This window comes from Anomaloglossus baeobatrachus, chromosome 7, assembly GCF_048569485.1.
Source record: "Anomaloglossus baeobatrachus isolate aAnoBae1 chromosome 7, aAnoBae1.hap1, whole genome shotgun sequence".
NCBI classification, from domain to species: domain Eukaryota; kingdom Metazoa; phylum Chordata; class Amphibia; order Anura; family Aromobatidae; genus Anomaloglossus; species Anomaloglossus baeobatrachus.
In genome coordinates this window covers 50,630,793-50,656,930 of record NC_134359.1, presented here as the reverse complement: position 1 = coordinate 50,656,930, position 26,138 = coordinate 50,630,793, and the positions used below count along the sequence as shown (strand labels likewise).

The 26,138-nt window shown below is 50.1% G+C and overlaps 1 protein-coding gene across 1 annotated transcript in view; it reads left to right on the top strand.

Moving 5' to 3' along the window:
* TTC21B (tetratricopeptide repeat domain 21B) overlaps positions 1 to 26,138 on the top strand; it is a 265,962-nt gene that overhangs the window by 168,173 nt on the left and 71,651 nt on the right. The window contains exons 15-18 of the mRNA XM_075317283.1: positions 13,415 to 13,653; positions 15,197 to 15,269; positions 24,401 to 24,511; positions 24,589 to 24,727. Of these exons, the coding sequence (XP_075173398.1) occupies positions 13,415 to 13,653; positions 15,197 to 15,269; positions 24,401 to 24,511; positions 24,589 to 24,727 (562 nt within the window). The remainder of the gene's footprint in view (positions 1 to 13,414; positions 13,654 to 15,196; positions 15,270 to 24,400; positions 24,512 to 24,588; positions 24,728 to 26,138) is intronic.

Sequence of the window (26,138 nt, the reverse complement as noted above, 5' to 3'; positions counted from 1 at the left end):
TCTTTCCTTACCTCCTCAAGCACTGATCTCCCTCCTGTCTCCCTCCGTGCTTCTGTTCCTGCACCTGGTTCTTGCTGCTGGTCATGTGATCGGCTCAGCAGAGTGAGATCATCTCTGCGTGCCTGATCACAGTGGAAGCAGGTACACCGGGGAGAAACGCTGGAGGAGGTAAGTAAAGCTTTTTTATTTTAGAATGAGCAGCAGCATGGGGGCCATATCTAACACAGGGGGGGGGGCCATGTGCGATCACAGTGGGACGCAGGGACATATAATATGCACCGCTGCCCCAGCCCGTCACTGCGGTGCGATTTCAGCACCATCGTGGTGGACAGCGGCTGTGCATATTATATAAGCGGGAGTGGGAGCAAGAGATCAAAGGCTGCAGCCCGCAGCTTCACCTGCCCCCAGCAGCGCTCCAGAGTGGACCCTGCAGTGTGTGTGTGTGTGTGTGTGTATATATATATATATATATATATATATATATATATATATATATATATATATATATATATATATATATATATATATATATATATATATATATATATATATATATATATACACCCTCCCCCCCCGTATATTCGGCTTATAAGACGCACCCCCTACTTTCCCCCAAAATTTGGGGGAACAAAAGTGCGTCTTATAAAGCGAAAAATACGGTAAAAAAAAATAATACATTTGTTAAACCTAATCAACCTCCATTACAGTCCAAAATACATAAAGAACGAACATGAAGGCAATGTATATATTCAGAAGTCACCGAAAAAACAGAAATGCAGTGCTGATGATCCCAACCTTGAAAAGATGGAAGCTCCAAAATTCATGAAAAAAACAAGATAATCCAGAGTAATAAAGTGCAAAGCATATAACAATGTTTATTAATATATGAAATAGACAGAGACACACAAAGGAAAAATGCTCATTAGACAACACCATAAAAACACCAATGGGGGGATATAACCCCAAGATGGAACAAGGGGATGACTACAAAAGTGTACAAAAATAACCCAAGTTAATATAGAGTCAAATAGATGTTACCTGCAAAGTACTGCAAGTAAAATATAGATGTCACATCCTAGCTGGTATTTTTAACCAGTACAATGCAGGTATAGCAGCTGATGGTGAATAGAAAATTGTAAAGTGCTAATGTGGCGCCCTGGACAAGCCAGGGGCCACAGATAACAACACACACACACCCCCACCCCCAGCAGTTCACAGCAGACATCCCCAAAGTGACCTGCTTTCTGCCTCGGGCTCAGACAGACACACCAGGTGGGCAGAGTCAGGATTGGAGACGTCCACCCAGGAGTTTGGCTGGCCTGAGGCAGGAAAGAAGCCCAGTCAAGTTCAGGCAGAGGAAGAGAGAGGAGGTCTGTAGAGAGGCAGACATAGCCAGGGGCCTAGGTCGGAGCTTAGGGCCCTCGTACAGAAAGTCAGGCAGACGGTAGTGGCCGTCTGCAGGGAGCCGGGAATACAGTTGGTGGAACCGTAGGTAGCCGGGGCTGGGCGGTGGCCCACCTCTACTGAACCGGGGAGCCAGCTGGAAACCGGAACGCAGAAGGAGTGTGCACGGAGGTGAAAGAAAGGACTTACACCACCAAACTGGGTCAGGGGAGAAACAACAACCGCAGCCGTCTGTGGGACCCGCCCATCCAGCCGTGTGTTTTACTGAGAACTGTGTCATCATCATTACCGGCTGAGTGAGTACCACCGTGCCGTGCGGCACCGCGCTGCCCCCGCGACCCTGCACCTCACCAGGCCCCATAACCCGCCTGCTACCCATCCACCTACCTCACCGGGCCCCGGGACAACCAACCCCCCTACCCACGGAGGGGAGAAATAACAACAAAGCTGCTCCCTGTCACCGCTCCCGGGATCCCCGTCCAGAGCAGCGGTGGTGTCCACACAATCACCACAACTGTGGGTGGCGTCACGGACAATCTCCCTTACCAAATCCCCTTTTACTGTGGAGTCTGGGATCACAGACCAGGTCACGCCACCGTGATACCCACAGAAGTGACCCCGTGGACCGGATCTGAGTACCCCTGGTCCCTGGGCCAAACATTTGGCGTCACAAACAGGATCCTACCGCTCTGCCGTTTGGTAGAGGTGCGCCTTGTTACCGCCGGAGGTGTCCGGCCGAAAGTTTTGGTAAGCCGCCATCTTGGGCGCGAAAAATTTCCCGCTCGAGCGTCTTCCCCGAGCAGGAAAGGCGCGAAAGTGGAGCCCCGCCCCCTGAAGAAGGAAGTGCTAAAAAGAGGCTAAAGGGGGACGGGATGGCGTCCGGCCGCATGTGAACCGCGGCTGTGGAAGCAGGGACGCCAGGACTCTGCCAGTGTTTGGTTCCTGGAACACCGCTGCACGAGATGTCCCGTCCGTCCGGCACCGCTGAAACCTCGGTGCCCGTGCTCGCGGCCAACGCCCCGACCGACCCGTTACCCCTGTCACCGGTAGCGGAGCTCGCAGCATCTGCGAGGGAGGGCCCAGACCTGGGGTCACCAGGTCTTACCTTTGTCAACGCCCTGCCACCGGTCCCGGCTTCCATCCCAGCGGCCGCGATGGAGATGACGACGGCTCCGGCAGTCCGCCCGGCCGCAACGGCAGCGAAGCACCCATCCCGTTAACTGTCTGGGCAGCTTGGTTCTGGACTGGGGTCAAGGGGTGCTGCCCATTTCTTAGGGGCAGCATCAGGGCCAGGTTGTTTGGGTGGGTGACTAAAGGACCCGTTACATTGCCATTATTAAAAGTGTTAATTGTTGTTGCAACGTTAAAGTAATGTGCATCCCGTTGTGGGAAGATTGAAAATGCATGTGTGAAAATGTTTAAAACGTTTTATTCTTTTTGCAGTTAAAAGAAAAATAAAACCGGTGTTGGACGGGCAGCCCGCGGACGGTCTGCATTTTGCTAAGGGGGAATGTGGCGCCCTGGACATGCCAGGGGCCACAGATAATAACACACACATACCCCCACCCCCAGCAGTTCACAGCAGACATCCCCAAAGTGACCTGCTTTCTGCCTCGGGCTCAGACAGACACACCAGGTGGGCAGAGTCAGGATTGGAGACGCCCACCCAGGAGTTTGGCTGGCCTGAGGCAGGAAACAAGCCCAGTCAAGTTCAGGCAGAGGAAGAGAGAGGAGGTCTGCAGAGAGGCAGACATAGCCAGGGGCCTAGGTCGGAGCTTAGGGCCCTCGTACAGAAAGTCAGGCAGACGGTAGTGGCCGTCTGCAGGGAGCCGGGAAGACATTTAGTGGAACCGTAGGTAGCCGGGGCTGGGCGGTGGCCCACCTGTACTGAACCGGGGAGCCAGCTGGAAACCGGAACACAGGAGGAGTGTGCACGGAGGTGAAAGAAAAAACTTACACCACCAAACTGGGTCAGGGGAGAAACAACAACCGCAGCCGTCTGTGGGACCCGTCCATCCAGCCGTGTGTTTTACTGAGAACTGTGTCATCATCATTACTGGCTGAGTGAGTACCACCGTGCCGTGCGGCACCGCGCTGCCCCCGCGACCCTGCACCTCACCAGACCCCATAACCCGCCTGCAACCATCCACCTACCTCACCGGGCCCCGGGACAACCAACCCCCCTACCCACGGAGGGGAGAAATAACAACAAAGCTGCTCCCTCTCACCGCTCCCAGGATCCCCGTCCAGAGCAGCGGTGGTGTCCACACAATCACCACAACCGTGGGTGGCGTCACAGACAATCTCCCTTACCAAATCCCCTTTTACTGTGGAGCCTGGGATCACAGACCGGGTCACGCCACCGTGATACCCACAGAAGTGACCCCGTGGCCCGGATCTGAGTACCCCTGGTCGAAACACTAAGTGCAAAAACCACAGGTCCCAATGGAGGGGACCCCCCATGTAGATAAGCCCCCTAAACCTCCAATGTACGTTTCGAAGATCAGTTGATACCCCTGTGGACAACGCTTCATCAGGGAGGATGTGACATCTATATTTTACTTGCAGTACTTTGCAGATAACATCTATTTGACTCTATATTAACTTGGGTTATTTTTGTGCACTTTTGTAGTCATCCCCTTGTTCCATTATAGGGTTATATCCCCCCATTGGTGTTTTTATGGTGTTTTATAATGGCCATTTCTTTGTCGCTCCATTGGGAGACCCAGACAATTGGGTGTATAGGCTATGCCTCCGGAGGCCGCACAAAGTATTACACTAAAAGTGTAAAGCCCCTCCCCTTCTGCCTATACACCCCCCGTGCTCCCACGGGCTCCTCAGTTTTTTTGCTTTGTGCGAAGGAGGCAGACATGCACGCATAGCTCCACAGCTTAGTCAGCAGCAGCTGCTGACTATGTCGGATGGAAGAAAAGAGGGCCCATAACAGGGCCCCCAGCATGCTCCCTTCTCACCCCACTCTTGTCGGCGGTGTTGTTAAGGTTGAGGTATCCATTGCGGGTACGGAGGCTGGAGCCCACATGCTGTTTTCCTTCCCCATCCCCCTTAGGGCTCTGGGTGAAGTGGGATCCTATCGGTCTCCAGGCACATGAGACCGTGCTCCATCCACAGCTCCTGAGGACTCTGCTGGATAGGAGCCGAGTATCGTTCAGGGACATGGCCCTGCTACTTTGAGGTACTCTGTGTCCCCGTGGGGACCGCGCACAGCAACACTCCAGCATTGCTGGGTGTGCTAGTGCACCGGGGACCGCGGCGCTGACTGCGTTTGTGCCATTACACACTGCAGCGTCGCTGAGTGTGTTAGTGTATGGGGACTGCCGCGCTGACCGCCGCTGCCATTGTTATCACTGCGGCGCGGCTGGGACTGTTAGTGCGCCGGGGACTTCCGCGCTGACCGCGCTTATACGGCGGCCGCGCTTATAACTCGAGTCCCCGGCTTTTGCGGCCTAGTCTCTTTTTCTTCCCGCCCCCAGCCCTGCCAGTCAGGTGAAGGGCGGGACGCTGTACAGGACGGCAGCACTGAGGGCTGGAGCATGCTTTGCATACTCCACCCCCCTCACTGTGCACAGTGGGGCACCAGTTCCCGCACTTTCTGGGTCACGCCCACGGCTCCCTCCTCTCCTCAGGACGCCGGCAGCCATTCCTGTCAGCTCCCCTGACGCTGCAGAGGGGAGACAAGCTCTGGGGGACCCAGGCAGGGATGCTGGTGGCCACACAACCGCTTTAAGCGGGCGGTAATCAGCACCTGAGGTGCTGGCCCCACTTGTGCAGAAGTGTAATTATAGATTATATGTTTATAAGCTATACTTTACACTGTATGGTGCACGGTGGTTTTCTGGCTATATACCCTATTGTGTTGCTCAGGGGAGACAACAGCATGGCACCCACAAGAGGCAGGGGTGCCAAAACACAGGCTTACTATGCTGCCTGCGCCGCATGTACGACCTCGCTACCGGCAGGTTCCACTGACCCTCATTGTGTGCACTGCTCGGCCCCTGTGGCACTTGCTCAGCCAGAGCCTCTGCTAAGGGGGGCCCAGGGGGAACCACCAGCTAACACTGTCCAGGTGACAGGGACGGAGTTTGCAGTTTTTACTGACAGACTTTCTGAAACTATAGCTAAGATTCTAGAAGCTTTGCAGTCCAGACCGGTATCTCAGACCATGGGCACTGTGGAATCATTGCCCCCTGGTTCCCCTCAGTTGGAACAACAATGTTCCCCCGGGGTGTCTCATAGATCCCAGGGTGAGGTCTCTGACACGGACCGCAACCCCAGACCGCCTAAGCGAGCTCGCTGGGAAATCCCCTCGACCTCATCACATTGTTCAGGGTCTCAGAAGGAGGACTCTCTGTATGATGAAGCGGAGGTAGCTGATCAGGATTCGGATCCTGAGGCCGCTCTCAACCTTGATACTTCTGATGGTGACGCCATAGTGAATGATCTTATCGCGTCCATACATCAAATGTTGGATATTTCTCCCTCGGCTCCTCCAGTGGAGGAGTCAGCCTCTCAGCAGGAGAAATTCCGTTTCAGGTTCCCCAAGCGTACAACGAGTATGTTTCTGGATCACTCCGACTTCAGAGAGACAGTCCAGAAATAGCGAGTTTGTCCAGATAAGCGTTTTTTCCAAGCGCCTTAAGGATACACGTTATCCCTTCCCCCCGGACGTGGTCAAGGGCGGGACTCAGTGTCCCAAGGTGGATCCTCCAATCTCCAGACTGGCGGCTAGATCCATAGTTGCTGTTGAAGATGGGGCTTCACTCAAGGATGCCACTGACAGACAGATGGAGCTCTGGTTGAAATCCATCTATGAAGCTATCGGCGCGTCTTTTGCTCCAGCATTCGCAGCCGTATGGGCACTCCAAGCTATTGCAGCGGGTCAAGCGCAAATTGACGCACTCACACGTACGTCTGCGCCGCAAGTGGCGTCCATAACTTCTCAAACGTCGGCATTTGCGTCCTACGCTATTAATGCTGTCCTGGACTCTGCGAGCCTACGGCGGTTGCAGCCGACAATTCGGTGGCAATACGCAGAGCCTTGTGGCTACGGGAATGGAAGGCAGATTCGGCTTCCAAAAAGTGCTTAACCGGTTTGCCATTTTCTGGCGACCGTTTGTTTGGTGAGAGGCTGGATGAAATCATCAAACAATCCATGGGAAAGGAAACATCCTTACCCCAGGCCAAACCAAAATTACCCCAACAGAGGAGGGGACAGTCGAGGTTTTGGTCCTTTCGGGGTGCGGGCAGGTCCCAATTCTCCTCGTACAAAAGGCCTCAGAAGGATCAGAGGAACTCCGATCCATGGCGGTCTAAGTCAGAGACATTCTGTCTCACGGTTACAGGATAGAGTTCGGCTCTCGTCCTCTGACTCGATTTTTCAGAACATCTCCGCCTCCCGAGCGAGCCGATGCTCTTCTGCAGGAGCTGGGCACTCTGAAGACAGAAGGAGTGGTGGTCCCTGTTCCTCTTCAGCAACAGGGTCACGGTTTTTACTCCAACCTGTTTGTGGTTCCAAAGGAGCACGGGTCTTTCCGTCCTGTCCTGGACCTAAAACTGCTCAACAAACACGTAAAGACCAGGCGGTTCCGGATGGAATCCCTCCGCTCCGTCATCGCCTCAATGTCCCAAGGAGATTTCCTTGCATCGATCGATATCAAAGATGCTTATCTCCACGTACCGATTGCTCCAGAGCATCAGCGCTTCCTGCGCTTCGCCATAGGAGACGAACACCTGCAGTTCGTGGCACTGCCGTTCGGCCTGGCGACAGCCCCACGGGTTTTCACCAAGGCCATGGCTGCAGTAGTTGCGGTCCTCCACTCTCAGGGTCACTCGGTGATCCCTTACTTAGACGATCTGCTGGTCAAGGCTCCCTCTCAAGAGGCATGCCAGCACAGCCTCACCGCGACTCTGGAGACTCTCCAGAGTTTCGGGTGGATCATCAATTTTCCAAAGTCAAATCTGACACCGGCCCAATCGCTGGCATATCTTGGCATGGAGTTTCATACCCTCTCAGCGATAGTGAAGCTTCCGCTGAACAAGCAGCGCTCACTGCAGACGGGGGTGCAATCTCTCCTTCAAGGTCAATCACACCCCTTGAGGCGCCTCATGCACTTCCTGGGGAAGATGGTGGCAGCAATGGAGGCAGTCCCGTTCGCGCAGTTTCACCTGCGTCCTCTTCAATGGGACATCCTACGCATATGGGACAGGAAGCCGACGTCCCTCGACAGGAACGTCTCCCTCTCTCAGGCAACCAAAGCTTCCCTTCGGTGGTGGCTTCTTCCCACTTCATTATCGAAGGGGAAATCCTTCCTACCCCCATCCTGGGCGGTGGTCACGACGGACGCGAGTCTGTCAGGGTGGGGAGCAGTTTTTCTCCACCACAGGGCTCAGGGTACGTGGACTCTGCAAGAGTCCTCACTTCAGATCAATGTTCTGGAGATCAGGGCAGTGTATCTAGCCCTAAAAGCGTTCCAGCAGTGGCTGGAAGGCAAGCAGATCCGAATTCAGTCGGACAACTCCACAGCGGTGGCTTACATCAACCACCAATGAGGAACACGCAGTCGGCAAGCCTTCCAGGAGGTCCGGCGGATTTTGATGTGGGTGGAAGCCACGGCCTCCACCATCTCCGCAGTTCACATCCCGGGCGTGGAAAACTGGGAAGCAGATTTTCTCAGTCGCCAGGGCATGGACGCAGGGGAATGGTCCCTTCACCCGGACGTGTTACAGGAGATCTGTTGCCGCTGGGGGATGCCGGACGTCGACCTAATGGCGTCCCGGCACAACAACAAGGTCACGGCATTCATGGCACGTTCTCACGATCACAGAGCTCTGGCGGCAGACGCCTTAGTTCAGGATTGGTCGCAGTTTCAACTCCCTTATGTGTTTCCTCCGCTGGCACTGTTGCCCAGAGTGTTACGCAAGATCAGGACCGACTGCCGCCGCGCCATCCTCGTCGCTCCAGACTGGCCGAGGAGGTCGTGGTACCCGGATCGGTGGCATCTCACGGTCGGCCAACCGTGGGCACTACCAGACCGACCAGACTTGCTGTCTCAAAGGCCGTTTTTTCCATCTGAATTCTGCGGCCCTCAACCTGACTGTGTGGCCATTGAGTCCTGGATCTTAGCGTCTTCAGGATTATCTCAAGAGGTCATTGCCACTATGAGACAGGCTAGGAAGTAGCAGTCACTTCACTTCGGAGAGTGTCTGAGCTAGCAGCATTGTCATGCAAAGCTCCTTTCCTGGTGTTTCACCAGGACAAGGTGGTTCTGCGTCCGGTTCCGGAATTTTTACCTAAGGTGGTATCCCCTTTTCATCTCAATCAGGATATCTCCTTACCCTCTTTTTGCCCTCATCCAATTCACCAATGTGAAAAGGATTTGCACTTGTTAGATCTGGTGAGAGCACTCAGACTCTACATTTCTCGTACGGCGCCCCTGCGCCGCTCGGATGCACTCTTTGTCCTTGTCGCCGGCCAGCGTAAAGGGTCACAGGCTTCCAAATCAACCCTGGCTCGGTGGATCAAGGAACCAATTCTCGAAGCTTACCGTTCTGCTGGGCTTCCGGTTCCCTCAGGGCTCAAGGCCCATTCTACCAGAGCCGTGGGTGCGTCCTGGGCTTTGAGGCACCAGGCTACGGCTCAACAGGTGTGTCAGGCGGCTACCTGGTCGAGCCTGCACACTTTCACGAAACACTATCAGGTGCATACCTATGCTTCGGCGGATGCCAGCCTAGGTAGGCGAGTCCTTCAGGCGGCGGTTGCCCACCTGTAGGACGGAGCCGTTACGGCTCTATTATGAGGTATTATTTACCCACCCAGGGACTGCTTTTGGACGTCCCAATTGTCTGGGTCTCCCAATGGAGCGACAAAGAAGAAGGGAATTTTGTTTACCGTAAATTCCTTTTCTTCTAGCTCCAATTGGGAGACCCAGCACCCGCCCCTGTTTTTTTGTGTACACATGTTGTTCATGTTGAATGGTTTCAGTTCTCCGATATTCCTTCGGATTGAATTTACTTTAAACCAGTTTATAATTTTTTTCCTCCTTCTTGCTTTTGCACCAAAACTGAGGAGCCCGTGGGAGCACGGGGGGTGTATAGGCAGAAGGGGAGGGGCTTTACACTTTTAGTGTAATACTTTGTGCGGCCTCCGGAGGCATAGCCTATACACCCAATTGTCTGGGTCTCCCAATTGGAGCTAGAAGAAAAGGAATTTACGGTAAGTAAACAAAATTCCCTTCTTTTCCTTTGTGTGTCTCTGTCTATTTCATATATTAATAAACATTGTTATATGCTTTGCACTTTATTACTCTGGATTCTCTTGTTTTGTCATAAGTTTTGGAGTATGTGCTAGGCACGGGTAGTGCCCCATTGTGGGTACCCGTGTCCTTTAATATAAGAAGTTATGGTTATGAGGTATATTTTTCTCATCAGCTCCAAAATTCAGCCTGAAAGACATATATAGGTAATCAAGACCAAAGACAACATAAGAGGCAATGCAAGAAAGACAACCGAATCCGCCCATCCCCACCCACCGCAACGTGAAGAATCCTAACATAGAAAAGATTTAGAGCTGATCCAATTCTTTAACCCCTTGGGTTTGATGGTATCCAAAACAGTCATCTATTTGGCCTCCTTTTTGTGCCAGTAATTTCTTGATATTTCCACCTCTGGCACCTAAATGGATTTTGTCAATTCCTCTAAAGCGTAGAAGGCCCCAATTGCAATTGTGCTCTTTAAAATGTTTTGGGTAAATTTAAAGTGCCTCAATTTTATCGGACTCATTAAGCTTTGCAGCATTTTTTAATGTCTCAAATGTGCTCAAGGGTCAAGGGTCTTGACCCTAATTTTTTGCAGTGTTAGCCCTACATAGATAATATTATTATATGGGCAAATAGCCCAGTAAATATTCCCAATGGAATTGCAATTTATATCATGAACAATTTTACATTTCTTAGAATTGGAGTCCAAACATTCCATAACCTGATCAATTTTGGGGACAAGCTCCACAGGTGAGATTAGGAAAGCTGACCCATTCTGGGTCTTGTGAAGTAAATATGAACCGTGATGGAGGTGGTACATAATGGCTACATACCAGAATATCTTTTAAGGATCTAGAACATTTTGGAGTAGTTGAAGGAATCAGTAAGATAACATGGCGAGATCACTATCAGATAGTTAGGCCAATTTTGCCGGTTTGCAAGTGCACAGAGAACCTCACAGATCTGTGCAATCCATTATTGAGAACTGTACACCTGAGGAGTAAAGGAAAGCTTTATTAGAACATTTAAAGAGTAAGTAAACTTATGTATATTTTTATCATATGTTTTAGGTCCTTTAATTCTGAGCAGATCGGTGGTGGTCCAGGTCCTGAGACCCCAACTAATCAGTCAAAAGACCTCTTTAAGCACGCAGCTCAGGAGACAGACGTCAGTCAGTAGAAAGTCATAGGAGCGCACTACTTCTTTCTGAGCGTGTATGTGAGTGTATGTGAGGCCCCTGACTCTATCAGGGTGTCACAGGGAACTGCACCTCTGTCTCTTATGGTGCAGAACCCACCCTCCATGGTTCTGGGTTCCTACACACTTGGATTGCTTCCATCAGCACTCAAATCCTAACCACACCACACCCTGTCAGGCACACCAGTGGGTGGTCTAGCTGGAAAAGGGCCACACACCTAGGGGTCAGGCAGACTGGTGGGAGGGAGTAAGTCAGATCAGTAGTAGCCCTCGAAGAGTGAGGAGCTGAGGGAGTTGTAGCTCCCTGTGTGACCTTGGTTGGGTCGCAGACGGTGGTCTGGGAGCAGAGGAGTCGGAAACCCAGTCGGAGGGTATTGGAGGAGGTGTAGCAGACTTAGTTTTGGAGAACGGTCGGTATTAGAAGTCCAGTAACCGGATTGGTACAGAGCATGGCGGGGTACAAGACCCTAGATCAGGGAGTAGCTTCATGCAACCTGATAATTCACCTGTGGAGGATAGTCTCTTTATGAACTTTCCACAAGAGCTCAGAGATCCAAGGCACCAACACAACAAGGGGGATAGGGCTTTCCAGCTTATGCGGCCCACTGAAATCTCAAGTGTCAGCCATCGAGAGCACAGCTACCCTATATTACTATAGGGAGCGGGACCCCGACAGCTTCAGGCCGAAGGGTCACTCAGGAACATCTACACAATTGTGCTTGGAGGCAGGCTCCGGACCACTAAGCAATACCAGTGGAGACGGACACCCGGACGGGCTCCCCAGAGTGGCAGCGGCACCCAGAAATTTGGTTTACTTCTGTGTCAGAGTCTGATTATTGACCGCCTGAGGGAGTACACTTGCCTCCCCGGGTCCTGACCTGCCCAAATCACCTCCACCATCCCATTCACCATCCCTACGGAGCCCCGGGGCCTTCCCTACCCGTGGAGGGACTACCATCTTGCTGACCCGCTCCATCCACCCCGGGTACTCCCATCGGCAGCGGCGGTACTCCCTTACCGCACACTATGGGTGGCGTCACGAACTATCCCCTTGTAAATATTCCCCCCTTTTATTTGAGTAGCCGCTGAGCGCTGGGTCCGGGGACCCTCGAGCCACAGCAAAACCTGCGGATCCGAGCAGTCCGACTGCTGCAGGGGTGGCACATGTACACATGGTGGAGTATGGAGGCCATAAAAAGTCAGCATTTCTATTACATCCATACCCCCACTTTGTGTGTCCCTATGACTTTGTAGTGAATCTGTACTTTGCTGTTTAGGCACTTACGTCTCCTGAGCTGCACACTTCTTATTTAGTCTTATGATCGATTGGTGGGGTCTCAGGGCCCAGACCCTCACTGTTCTGTTCTGAATTAAAGCACCTAAAAAATATAAACTAAAATATATAAAAATGTGCTGTTTAAATGTTTGTCATAAAGTGGTCAAACCAAGCTGAGATGTGTCATCACTTTATGTTACTCGCACAGATCATGAGAATGGAGGATCTCCTTCAGTTTCTCATTCCCTAAACAGCTGAACCCGGGCAGTGCAGAGTAATTTGTTTAGGCTGCTTTCACACATCAGTTTTTTGCCATCAGGCACAATCCGACAAAAATATGAAAAAACGGATCCGGCGTCTGTTGCTGCCGGGTCTGTTTTTTCCCCCATAGACTTTCATTAGCGCCGGATTGTGCCGGATGGCCTTGCGTTTCATCCGGTTTTTGCCGGATCTGTCAAAATTTACTTGGCCGGCAGCCGGATGAAACGTTGAAGTGAACGTTTGTGTCCGGCAAAAAAAAAACGGATTGGGCCATAAGGCATGTTTTATAATAGAAGCCTATGGATGCCGGATCCGGCGTAATGCGGCAAAAAACGGATCCGGCCGTCAGATTTGTTTTTTTGAACTGAGTATGCTCAGTATCACACCGGATCTGTAAAAAAAAAACTGAAGGAACTGATGGAAAAAACTGATGCAACTGATCCATTTTTTCGCCGGATCCATCGCATCAGTTTTTTCACCGGATCGTGCCTGATGCCAAAAAACTGATGTGTGAAAGCAGCCTTATTGCTGAGGGTCCGACTTGTTAGGACATTCACCCCTCCTGAGTTAAGGGCAATCCCTGACCTCAGTACTTGACAGTGTTCGGCAGTACCATAGAAAATGAAAAAAGCGGAGATGAGAATGCTTGATTTCCGTTCTTGATCATTGGGGATTCTAGTGCAGATCGTTCCGGCACTCGATAAGCATCACTAGTGTATAACTTATTTACTTGTTTTTTGGGAAAAACAGACATCTGGGAGCATTGCTGCACAAGCAAGAACAGTGAAGAAGCTATTGTGCCAATTTTGCCTCCTCATTTTCATTCACCATCCACGGTGATGGTACCCATGACTTGCTCGGAGTGGTCATTGCCTTTCAGTCGAATTAAACCAAACGGCAACATAGAGTATTCTTTTCTTCTAGCAAGTGTGTTGTATCTATCCTGACCCTTATAATAAACCTTTCCCACTTTTCCTTTTACAATCTCTTTGTACATGTACAGCACGAAGCTGCCAAAGTGTTACAAGATGCAATCAATGAATTCTCCGGGACGGCGGAGGAACTGCGCCTCATGATCGCGAACGCTGAGCTGGCCCTGTCTCATGGGGATGTGGAACAAGCTTTGTCAATGCTCCGAAACGTTTCTCCAGAGCAACCATACTTTGTCCAGACCAAGGAAAAAATGGCTGACATTTATCTCCAGCACAGGAAAGATAAGAAGCTCTACATCGGCTGCTATAGGTGATGTACCCATGTGTCTCTATTACAGGGGTCTTCCACTGAGCATTTCTACAGTAAAGTACTTTTAAGCCAGAAAGTGAAGGGTTTATTGTTTATGATTGAAGATATTATCACTACTGATATTTCTGTTGCCACCAAATGAAATAAAAATTGCTTTTCCATTATCGAGATGCCACCGCCATCCCTAAACAGATGTCAGTGCACTCCCTTGTATGTTACATGTGTGAGCAAAATACACTTCTTCTATGCCTCTTGAACTCCAAATTAATAAGATTTGTTTCATGAGCACTAGGGAAATCATTGCAGCACACACATGCTTTATGGTGTACTGAAAGTTTTCTACTTTTATTACATCATGTAACCTGTAGATATAGTACCTCAAACAAAGAAATAACTCCTCCGAACTATGCATCAATAAGAACAATAGGGGAGTGAACAGAAATGTGAAGCTTCCGCGCTCATCAGTGCTAGCTGAATCCCATAACATTTCATTAGCTATAAGAGAGACATTATAGGAACATAATGGATTCTGTTCTCTCACACATGTCTAAGCGATAGTCGTTCCCCTGGACAAGCGGCAAAAAACACTTTGCCACCATTGCAACAAAGCATCAGACCAGTAGCACCCACCTAAAACACCCGGGAGGTACCAGTACTGATCACGGAGGCTTCCAGATAATGGCTAAGTAACAAAGAAAGCTGTATAAGCATGGAAAGTAGTGCTATAAGGTAGCAAAAAATACCACTAAACAGCATTAGTAGGTATAATATTCTCTCTAGTAGTCGTAGTTCAATTTGTATTAAAGATTAAGAACTAAATGAGAAAATTGCATTCCTGCAGTCACTAGAGAGAGCTTATGAGATACTTGCATACTGTATTATTGAGTTCTGTATTTATATAATGCAGTTAGCTCCTGGTAGTGGTTCCACGATTCTGTTCTATGTATCTAGAAATTTTAAAGCTTTCTACAAGAATGTGATAAAATTATGCCAGTAATATAATTGAAATGACAGCCCGGTCCTAATCATATGTCAAGACTGGTTTAAGACATACAGCTCCTGTGTTTCAATTGACATAAGAGCTGTATCACACATAACTCAGTTTGCCGTGTGCAGGGCTGTGAAGAGATTTATGTCCCTCATCCTTATAATAAACATTGAGGAGGATGGAGCTAGAGATATCCCTCAAGGGCGATATATATTTTTTCCCATATCATACCCATGCTTCTGGCTGACTGAAGTATGTGTGATACAGCTCTTCTGACAGTTAAGACATAGGCTTTAGGGTTTGTATGTCTTCGGTCTGCAGCCCCTCCTGGTTCGGACCGGCTGCAGTTTGAATAACATCATGGTCGCCATTTCATTACATTCTTGGAATACCCTTTTAATGTGTTTTGAGGAAGTAAAGCTCCAACTTCAATCAGAACTTTGTTATGAATTGTTTGCGCTGTTAAGTCAGACTACGGGAGACGGCGTAATTTCTGATTCATTGTAAACGGATTTAAACTAAGTCGTCACTTCATATCTATTTTCTTCCCTTCAGAGATTTGTTAGAGAAAGTGCCGAGCTCCCATACATACCTCCTGCTCGGAGATGCCTACATGAATATTCAGGAGGTACGATCCTTGTCTGGCATATTGATTTATTATTGACTAGGTGGACACAAGATTCTTTGCTTTTAGGCTAGCAGAGATTGGACGCTCACTGGCAGAGATGAGTGAATTAATTCACAGAACTCCAGTTCATTATCCGAGTCAGTGGTACCCGACAGCTAGAGATGAAGCCCTCAAATCTCTAACCTTCTGGCATCTTCAGTGGGACATTTGATTTGTCGGGGCTGGCGTGATATCATCTGTGCGATGTGACTGCCCCACTTTCTTTATCGTTCCTTTGGGAGACCCAGCTCCCATGGTCTGGGTCTCCCAATACGGAACTATAAGAAAAAGAATTTACGGTAAGTAACAAAATTCTCTTTTTCTTTATCGTTCCTTTGGGAGACCCAGACCATGGGAGCTGGGTCTCCCAATACGGAACTATAAGAAAAAAAAATTACGGTAAGTAACAAAATTCTCTTTTCTTTTTCGCTCCTAATTGGGAGACCCAGACAATTGGGTGTATAGCTATTGCCTCCGGAGGCCACACAAAGTATTACACTTAAAAGTGTAAGGCCCCTCCCCTTCTGGCTATACACCCCCAGTGGGATCACTGGCTCACCAGTTTTGTGCTTTGTGCGAAGGAGGCAACACATCCACGCATAGCTCCACTGTTTAGTCAGCAGCAGCTGCTGACTATGTCGGATGGAAGAAAAGAGGGCCCATACAGGGCTCCCAGCATGCTCCCTTCTCACCCCACTTCATGTCGGAGGTGTTTGTTAAGGTGGAGGTACCCATTGCGGGTACGGAGGCTGGAGCCCACATGCTGCTTCCTTCCCCATCCCTTTTTACAGGGCTCTGGGTGAAGTGGGATTCTATCGGTCTCCAGGCACTGAGACCGTGCTCCATCCACAGCCCCTGGTATCTGCTGGACATGGAGCGGAGTATCTTCAGGGACATGGCCCTGCTACATGGAGGTACTCTGTGTCCCTGTGGGGACCGCGCAGACACACGGCAGCACTGCTGGGTGTGTTAGTGCGCCAGGGACAGCGGCGCTGTCCGCACTAGTGCCATCGCACACCACAGCGTTGCTGGGTGTGTTAGTGTATTGGGTGACTACTGCGCTAACCGCCGCTGCCATTTTTATTTAAGGCGCCGCTGGGATTTGTGGTGCGCCGGGGACTTCCGCGCCGGCCAGCACTGATATGCCGGCCGCGCTTATTAACTCGAGTCCCCGGCTTCTGGGCCTAGTCTCCCTTCGTTACCGCCCACAGGCCTGACAGTCAGGGTAGGGGCGTGACGCTGCATAGCACAGCAGCGCTGAGAGCTGGAGTATGTTTTGCATACTCCACCCCTCTCACTGTGTGCACTGTGAAACCGGATTCCCGCACTTTCTCAGGCACGCCCACGGCTCCCTTCTCTACAAGGACGCCGGCAGCCATTAGTGTCAGTTTCTGTACGATACAGAGACAAGTGTGGAAGACCCTGGCATTCTGATAGTCACACAATCGCTGCAACAGGCGTTAAGCAGCACCTGTGGTGCTAACCCCACTAGTGCAGAAGTGCACTTATAGATATGCTTGTACTATATACATTGCACTGTTTGGTCGCACGTTGTATATACCCTCCTGGATTGTGCGGAGGAGTTATCAGCATATTCTCTGTGTAAAACAAAGGTGCAGAACCACATGTTTTTCTATGCAGCCGGTACAGCATGTACGGCTATACGGCCGGCAGGTTACATAGACCCCCATTATATCCAACTCAGCCGGAGTCTCTGCTAATGGCCAGAGAATGAGGACGGTGTCTGCAGTATTTACTGACAGATTTTCTGAGACTATGGCTATGATACTAGAAGCCTAGCAGTCCGGACATGTCTCTCACAACATGGGCACTGTTGAATCATTGATCCATGGCCCCCCTCAGTGTGAACAACTAACAGCTCCGGGAATGTCACACGCATCCCAGAGTCACGGCTCTGCACAGACGTCAGTCCCAGACAGCCTAAGCGGGCTCACTATGAGCGGCCCTCGGTTTCATCAGGGTCCTAGCAGAAGGACTCTCTGTGTAATGAGGCGGAAGTAGCGGCTCAGGATTCTGATCCTGAGACCGCTCTCAATCTGGATACACCTAATGGTGACGCCATAGTGAATAATCTTATAGCGTCCATCAATAGAATGTTGGTTATTTCTCACCCAGCTCCTCCAGTGGAGGAGTCAGCTTCACGTATTTTTCTGGACCACTCTGCCTTCAGAGAGGCAGTCCAGGAACACCACACTTATCCAGATATGCGCTTCTCCAAACGGCTTAGGATACACGTTATCCCTGCCCCCTGACGTGGTCAAGGACTGGACCCAGTGTCCCAAGCGGCATCCTCCAATCTCCAGGCTTGTAGCTAGATCCATAGTTGCAGTGGGAGATGGAGCTGCACTTAAAGATGCCACTGACAGACAGATGGATCTCTGGTCTAAATCCATCTATGAGACTGTCGGCGCACCGTTGGCTCCAGCATTCTCACCCTTGGGGCACTCCAAGCTATTTCAGCTTGTCTTACACAGATTGACACGGTTACACGTACATCTGTGCCGCAGGTGGCATCCTTAACCTCTCAAATGTCTGCATTTGTTTCTTACGCGATTCAGGTTGCCCTAGACTCTGCGAACCGTACGGCAGTAGCCTCCGCTGCTCCGTGTTTTTAAGCAGAGCCTGGTCTGCTCGTTAAGTGAATGGAAGGCAGATTCTGCTTCCAAAAAAGGTTGCTTAACCAGTTGCCTTTTTCTGCTGGCCGACTGTTTGGTGAGCATTTGGATGTAACCATTAAACAGTCCAGGGGTAAGGATTCATCCTTTCCTCAGCCCGGACACAACAAACCCCAACAGAGCAGGAGGCAGTCGTGGTTTCGGTCTTTTCGAGGCTCGGGCAGGTCCCATTTTTCCTCGTCCAATGTGGACTCAAAAGGATCAGAGGAGCTCAGATTCTTGGCGGGCTCAGTCACGCCCAAAAAAGAGACAGTCTGAAAACCCGCTTCCAAGGCGGCTTCCTCATGACTTGCGGCCTCCTCTCTCCGCATCCTCGGTCGGTAGCAGGCTCACCCGCCTTGGCGATATTTAGCTGCCATAGGTCAATGACCGTTGGGTGTGAGACATTCTATCTCACGGGTACAGGATAGAGCTCACTTCTCGTCCTCCAACTCGATTCTTCAGAACTTCTCCACCTCCCGGCCGAGCCGCTGCTCTTCTGCAAACAGGGTGCACTCTATAGGCAGAAAGAGTGATGACCCCCGTTCCTCTTCAGGAACAAGGTCACGGTTTTTACCCCAAATTATTTGCGGTGCCTATAAGAACGGGCCGTTCCGTCCCGTTCTGGATCTAAAACTGCTCAGCAAGCTCGTGGACACCAGGCGGTTCCGGATGGAATCCCTCCGCCATGTCATCGTCTCAATGTCCCAAGGAGATTTCCTAGCATCATTAGGCATCAAGGATGCTTATCCACACGTGCCGATTGATCCAGAGCACTAGCGTTTCTACGCTTCGTTATAGGAGACGAACACCTTCTGTTCGTAGCTCTACCTTCCGGCTAGCGACAGTCCCACTGGTCTTTGCCAAGGTCAGGGCAGCAGTAGTCACAGTCCTGCACTCTCAGGGTCACTCTGTGATCCCATATTTAGACGATCTACTTGTCAAGGCACTCTCTTAGGAAACATGCCGACACTGCCCGAACGTTGCGCTGGAGACTCTCTAGAGTTTTGGGTGGATCATCAACTTTTTGAAGTCAGATCCGACCCCGACCCTATCGCTAACATATCTAGGCATGGAGTTTCATACTCAGCGATAGTCAAGCTTCCGCTAGACAAACAGCATTCACTACGGGCTGCAATCTCTTCTTTAAGAACCAGTCGCACACATTGAGACGCCTCATGCACTTCCTACGTAAGATGGTAGCAATGGAGGCAGTTCTTTTCGCGCAGTTTCATCTGCGTCCACTACAATGTGACATTCTCCGCCAATGGGACGGGGAGTCGACCTCCCTCAACAGAGTCGTCTTTCTTTCTCAGGCGGCCAAGGAATCTCTACGGTGGTGGCTTCTTCCCACCTCAGGGTCAAAAAGAAGGTCCTTCCTATCCCCATCCTGGGCGATAGTTACGACAGACGCGAGTCTATCAGGGTGGGGAGCAGTTTTTCTCCACCACAGCGCTCAGGGTACGTGGACTCAGCAAGGGTCCACCCTTCAGATCAATGTTCTTGAACACAGAGCAGTGTATCTTGCCCTACAAACCTTCCAACAGCAGCTGGACAGCAAGCAGATCCGACTTCAGTCGGACAACTCCACAGCGGTGGCATACATCAACCACCAAGGAAGAACGCGCAACCGGCAAGCCTTCCAGGAAGTCCGGCAGGTTCTGATGTGGGTGGAAGACACGGCATCCACCATATCCACAGTTCACATCCCAGGCGTGGAAAACTAGGAAGCTGACTTCCTAAGTCGCCGGGGTGTGGCCGAAAGGGTATGGTCTCTTCACCCGGACGGGTTTCGGGAGATCTGGCGCCGCTGACAGAGGCCGGACGTCGATCTAATGGCGTCACGGCACAACAACAATGTGCCAGCTTCATGGCACGGTTTCACAATCATCGAGCTCTGGCGGCAGACGCCTTAGTTCAGCATTGGTCGCAGTTCCAGCTACCTTATGTGCCACCTCTGGCATTGTTGCCCAGAGTGCTGCGCTAGATCAGGACCGACTGCGGCCGCGCCATCCTCGTCGCTACAGATTGGCCGAGGATGTTGTGGTTCCCGGTTCTGTGGTGCCTCACGGTAGGCTAACCGGGGGCACTACCAGACCAATCAGACTGGCTGTCTCAAGGGCCATTCTTCCATTTGAATTCTACGGCCCTCAACCTGATGGTGTGGCATTGAGTCCTGGAACCTAGTGTCGTCAGGATTACCTCAGGACGTGGTTGCCACCATGAGACAGGCTAGCATACCAACGTCCGCCAAGATTGACCACAGGACGTGGAAGATATTCTTATCTCGGTGCTCGGCGCAGGGTGTTTCTCCCTGGCCGGTTGCATCGTCTATGTTTCCTTCCTTCCTGCAATCTAGGTTGGAAAAAGGGTTGTCGCTCAGTTCCCTTTAGGGACAAGTCTCAGCGCTATCTGTATTTTTTTCAGAAACGACTTCCTCAGGTACGCACGTTCCTACGGGGAGTTTGTCGTCTCAGCACTCCGTACAAGCGGCCGTTAGAGCCCTGGGATCTGAACAAGGTTCTAATTGCTCTCCAGATGCCGCCTTTCGAGCCTTTGAAAGAGGTCTCCCTTCCCGCTTTTCTCGGGAAGTGGCCTTCTAGTAACGGTCTCGTCTCTTAGGAGAGTTTCCGAGCTAGCAACGCTCTCATACAAATCTCCCTTCCTGGTCCTTCACCAGGACAGGGTAGTTCTGCGTCCGATTCCGGAATTTCTCCCTAAGGTGGTATCCCACTTTCATATCAATCAGGATATCACCTCACCTTCTTTGTGTCCTCGTCCAGTCCATCAATTTCAGAAGGATTTGCATCTGTTGGTTCTGGTGAGAGCACTCAGGTTCTACTTCCCGCATGGCGCTCCTGCGCCACCCGGATGCACTCTTTGTCCTTGTCGCTGGTCGGCGTAAACAGTCGCAAGCTTCTGAATCCACCCTGGCTCGGGGGATCGAGGAACCAATTCTTGAAACCTACAGTTCTACTGGGCTTCTGGTTCTCTCAAGGCTGAAGGCCCATTCTACCAGAGCCGTGGGTGCATCCTGGGCATTACGGCACCAGGCTACGGCTCAGCAGGTGTGTCAGGCACCTACCTGATTGAGTCTGCATACTTTTACCAAGCATTTTCAGGTGCATACCTACGCTTCGGCAGACGCCAGCCTAGGTAGATAAGTCCTTCAGGCGGCGATTGCCCACCTGTAGGAAAGGGCTGTTTGACGGCCCTATCACGAGGTATTCTTTTACCCACCCAGGGACTGCTTTTGGACGTCCCAATTGTCTGGGTCTCCCAATTAGGAGCGAAAAAGAAGAAGGGAATTTTGTTTACTTACCGTAAATTCCTTTTCTTCTAGCTCCAATTGGGAGACCCAGCACCCGCCCTGTTTTCTCGGGGTTTTTCTGTTTTTTCGGGTACACATGTTGTTCATGTGGTATGGTTCAGTTCTCCGATGTTTCCTCGGATTGAATTGGTCTTTAAACCAGTTATTGGCTTTCCTCCTTCTTGCTTTGGCACTAAAACTGGTGAGCCAGTGATCCCACTGGGGGTGTATAGCCAGAAGGGGAGGGGCCTTACACTTTTAAGTGTAATACTTTGTGTGGCCTCCGGAGGCAATAGCTATACACCCAATTGTCTGGGTCTCCCAATTGGAGCTAGAAGAAAAGGAATTTACGGTAAGTAAACAAAATTCCCTTCTTTTGTGACCGTAGACCTGGTCCGAGCAGATCGGGTCTAATGAAACTCATCAGTTCTGTGAAGCCAGGTGATATAGGGCATTCATGTTGTTAAGGGGTCATAATTTACAGTGATGCAATCCAAACTATGCATCTACACCTTAAACCTGTCTGCTTCCAAATCATATGAGTCATTTGTCATTAGCATGCTATCTCATTTATCCAGAGACCAGGGATGTACACAGATCTATGTTGAACATATGACTCATATGATTTGGAAGCAGACAGGTTTAAGGTGTAGATGCATAATTTGGATTGCATCACTGTAAATTATGGCCCCCTTAACAATGTGATCACTGGAACCAGCAGAGGCCGTCTACTCTCTACATAGTACACATTGAGCCCTTATTAGGCTGGAAAAGAGAAGACAGAAAAGGTTATAAGCCGTTTCTGTCTATGACATCTGGGCACACATTTTGCTAGATAGCTGAAGAAACCCCTGATGTCCGGTATATTTACAAAAATGTGCTTGTATACTGCTTGGACATTTTTAGGCTAAGTCTTCACAACACCACCTTCCCAGGTCCCTCAGCTGTAGTTTGGGTTAAGAAAAAAAGCAAACTAATTACACCTACCCACCCTGGGTCAGAGTTGAGTCTCCATCGCTGTTCCTGGTTTCTGTTACTGGTTGCAAGGCTGCCATCTTTTCGATATCACTGCAACCACTAACTGAACTTAGCGGCTGTACCCGAGCTGACGGCATCAGCCGCTGAGCTCACTGATTGACTGCAGCGCTGTTACTGGATATCGACACTGCAAGCAGCAGTTGAGACCTAGCACTGGACCAGTGGAGGGTGAAGAATGCACAGTTTGTTTGTTGAGGGAGTGGAGTTTTTGGTGTCCTGTGTATCAATACTGTCAGATTTTATACACAGCTAGCTGAAGTACCCGGCGTTGCCCTGGATAGTAACTGTCTCTCTCTGTCTCTGTCTGTCTCTTTCCCTGTCTGTCTCAATGTGTCTGCCTGTCTGTCTGTCTCTGTATCAGTCTCTCGGTCTCTCTCTCTCTGTGTTTGTCTCTCTCTCTCTCTCTGTGTCTGTCTGACTCTTTCCACGTCTGACTCTTTCCACGTCTGACTCTTTCCACGTCTGACTCTTTCCACGTCTGACTCTTTCCACGTCTGTCTCTTTCCACGTCTGTCTCTTTCCACGTCTGTCTCTTTCCACGTCTGTCTCTTTCCACGTCTGTCTCTTTCCACGTCTGTCTCTTTCCACGTCTGTCTCTTTCCACGTCTGTCTCTTTCCACGTCTGTCTCTTTCCACGTCTGTCTCTTTCCACGTCTGTCTCTTTCCACGTCTGTCTCTTTCCACGTCTGACTCTTTCCACGTCTGACTCTTTCCACGTCTGACTCTTTCCACGTCTGTCTCCGTCTCTTTCCACGTCTGTCTCCGTCTCTTTCCCCGGTCTGTCTCTTTCCCCGGTCTGTCTCTTTCCCCGGTCTGTCTCTTTCCCCGGTCTGTCTCTTTCCCCGGTCTGTCTCTTTCCCCGGTCTGTCTCTTTCCCCGGTCTGTCTCTTTCCCCGGTCTGTCTCTTTCCCCGGTCTGTCTCTTTCCCCGGTCTGTCTCTTTCCCCGGTCTGTCTCTTTCCCCGGTCTGTCTCTTTCCCCGGTCTGTCTCATTCCCCGGTCTGTCTCATTCCCCGGTCTGTCTCATTCCCCGGTCTGTCTCATTCCCCGGTCTGTCTCATTCCCCGGTCTGTCTCATTCCCCGGTCTGTCTCTTTCCCCGGTCTGTCTCTTTCCCCGGTCTGTCTCTTTCCCCGGTCTGTCTCTTTCCCCGGTCTGTCTCTTTCCCCGGTCTGTCTCTTTCCCCGGTCTGTCTCTTTCCCCGGTCTGTCTCTTTCCCCGGTCTGTCTCTTTCCCCGGTCTGTCTCTTTCCCCGGTCTGTCTCTTTCCCCGGTCCGTCTCTTTCCCCGGTCCGTCTCTTTCCCCGGTCCGTCTCTTTCCCCGATCCGTCTCTTTCCCCGGTCCGTCTCTTTCCCCGGTCCGTCTCTTTCCCCGGTCCGTCTCTTTCCCCGGTCCGTCTCTTTCCCCGGTCCGTCTCTTTCCCCATCTTTCCCTGTCTGGCTCTGTCTGTCTCTTTCCCCGTGTGTCTTTCTGTCTGTCTCTTTATGTCTGGCTTTTTTTTCCTATCTGTCTCTCTGTCTCTGTTTGTCTCTGTCTCTTTCCCTGTGTGCCTCTTTCTCTCTCTGTCTCTCCACCTACATCATATTACCTCACACATAAGCTTCTTATACTAACAATGTCCTTTGTTCCAATAGCAACCAATCAAAGCTGCTATTAATAACCTGTAGTTCCAGGCTCCATTCACTTTAATGGAGGCAGGTTTTTTGGAGAGTAACTGTAAAGTGCGGGGTTTTGAATTTTCTTGTCAAAACATAGTCTATGACGTTCCCTGAGTCACATGAGGTGTCTGTGCAAAAGTTTGAGATTGTAAATGCGACGGTGCGGATTCCTTTAGCGGAAACACACATACACACACACACATACACATACATACATACATACATACATACACTCAGCTTTATATATTAGATTTTGATCCTTCATGAAAGAAACAGTCAGTAATAAATAATTACTGATCACTTGTTGTGAATTGCATGTTTTGCATAATGTCTGTAAAAATTATTAATATTGATTTCCATATCAATTTTTTTTCCCATCTTTTATTGATGATTTTTTTTTTATGCCATAAAAGCCTGAAAAAGCCATTGAGATCTATGAACAGGCGATAAGGAAGAATCCTAAAGATGGCGCACTCGCCAGCAAGATCGGGAAAGCCTTGATCAAGACGCATAACTACGCCAAGGTGCTGCCTCTCGCTGCTCTCATTACTATCTCAGGTAAAATATATGATGCAGTAATATTTCTGTTTTTATATTACAGGCGATCAGCTACTATGAGACTGCCCTGAAAAGCGGCCATCAGAGCTTCCTCCAATATGACTTGGCAGAGCTATTGCTGAAACTGAAGCAATATGAAAAAGCCGAGAAGGTCCTTCAGCAGGCGCTGGATCACGAGGCCGGTAGGATGCGGGCTACTTAGGGTCTTACATCTGGGGACCGGAGGAAGGGACTGTTCCAGTAACAGTAAGGCTAGTTTCACACCTGCGTTGGACGGGATCCGTAGCATTGCGTTGTGTGACGCATGTAACGGATGCGTTGCATATAGTGGCACAACGCATGCTACAGATCGTACAAAATAACGCAATCCGTTATAGTTTTTTTTCCTTGACTTTACACATCTGAGCATGCGCAGTTGTGTAAAATCAGCTGCGTTAATGGAATCTGTCAAATGACGCATTCTAACGGAATCCGCCACCATAGGCGTCCATTATAAAAACAACGGACGCCTAACAGATTCCTGCAGGTTGCGTTTTTTTGACACTCCGCCAAGCGCAGAAAAATGTTACATGCTGCGTTCCATCCGCCCGACGCAGCGTCAAAATAACGACGCTGCGTTGTCCAGCGGATGCAACGCAGACACTTGCGTTACAGTGCGTCGTCAATACAAGTCTATGGAGAATAGCGCAGTGCGTTAACGGACTGCGCTATTCTCCATAGTGACGGAATGCGCTGAACGCAAGTGTGAAACTAGCCTAACACATTTAATTTGCAGGTTATTATCTGTGCTCTCCTCCCATCAGCCCCAGGGTGGCTTTTAATTAGTGAAGGATCCTAAATGCCCATATATTTGTAGACTTTTAGTCCAGGAGAGGCATAAAATTAGGCTAGAGTCCTATCAAAGAAAGTTCACCTTGCCGTGGTTGATGGGCTCACATGGATTGGACAATTTGTGCCCTAAGTGCTTTCATTTTCATAAGTATATTCAATATAGCATTATGCTATGTGCCCACGTTTTTTATGTGCTTCTTTTCTTTACATAAAAAGCATGTTTTAGCAGGAAAAAAGCAGCAGAAAAAACGCACTTTTTTTATTGCATTTGCGAGTTTTCTCATAATGCGTTTTTCCATACTTCTTTTTTTTTTAGGCGCTGTACCCCACAACCGCTGCCGGGTATCTTACAGCCGGGACCCGGCTCTCACTGCCCAGAGCAGCAGTGTCCGCGCCGCTCCCTGAAGTACCTGAATGCTACGATCAATGCAATTGCCGCATTCAGGAGGCAGGGAGAGGGATCGCTTACCTCTCCCTAGCGATCAGGTCCCTGTAATGTGATCACAGGGACCCAATCGCTGCCATGGTAACCCTGGGACATCACCATGATGATCCCGAGTTACTGAGCTATGAAGAGCCTCACACACCATGCTGTATGCATGGTGTGTGCAGCAAAGTGTTGCAAAGTATTGCAGGAGATTATAGAAATGCAGTAAAAAAAATACACAAACAATTGACACGCTGCTTTTTTTTTCAGCAACAAAATCTGCAAGGAAAAAAGAAGCAGTGTGTGCACAGCAAGTCACAATTCTCATAGATTTT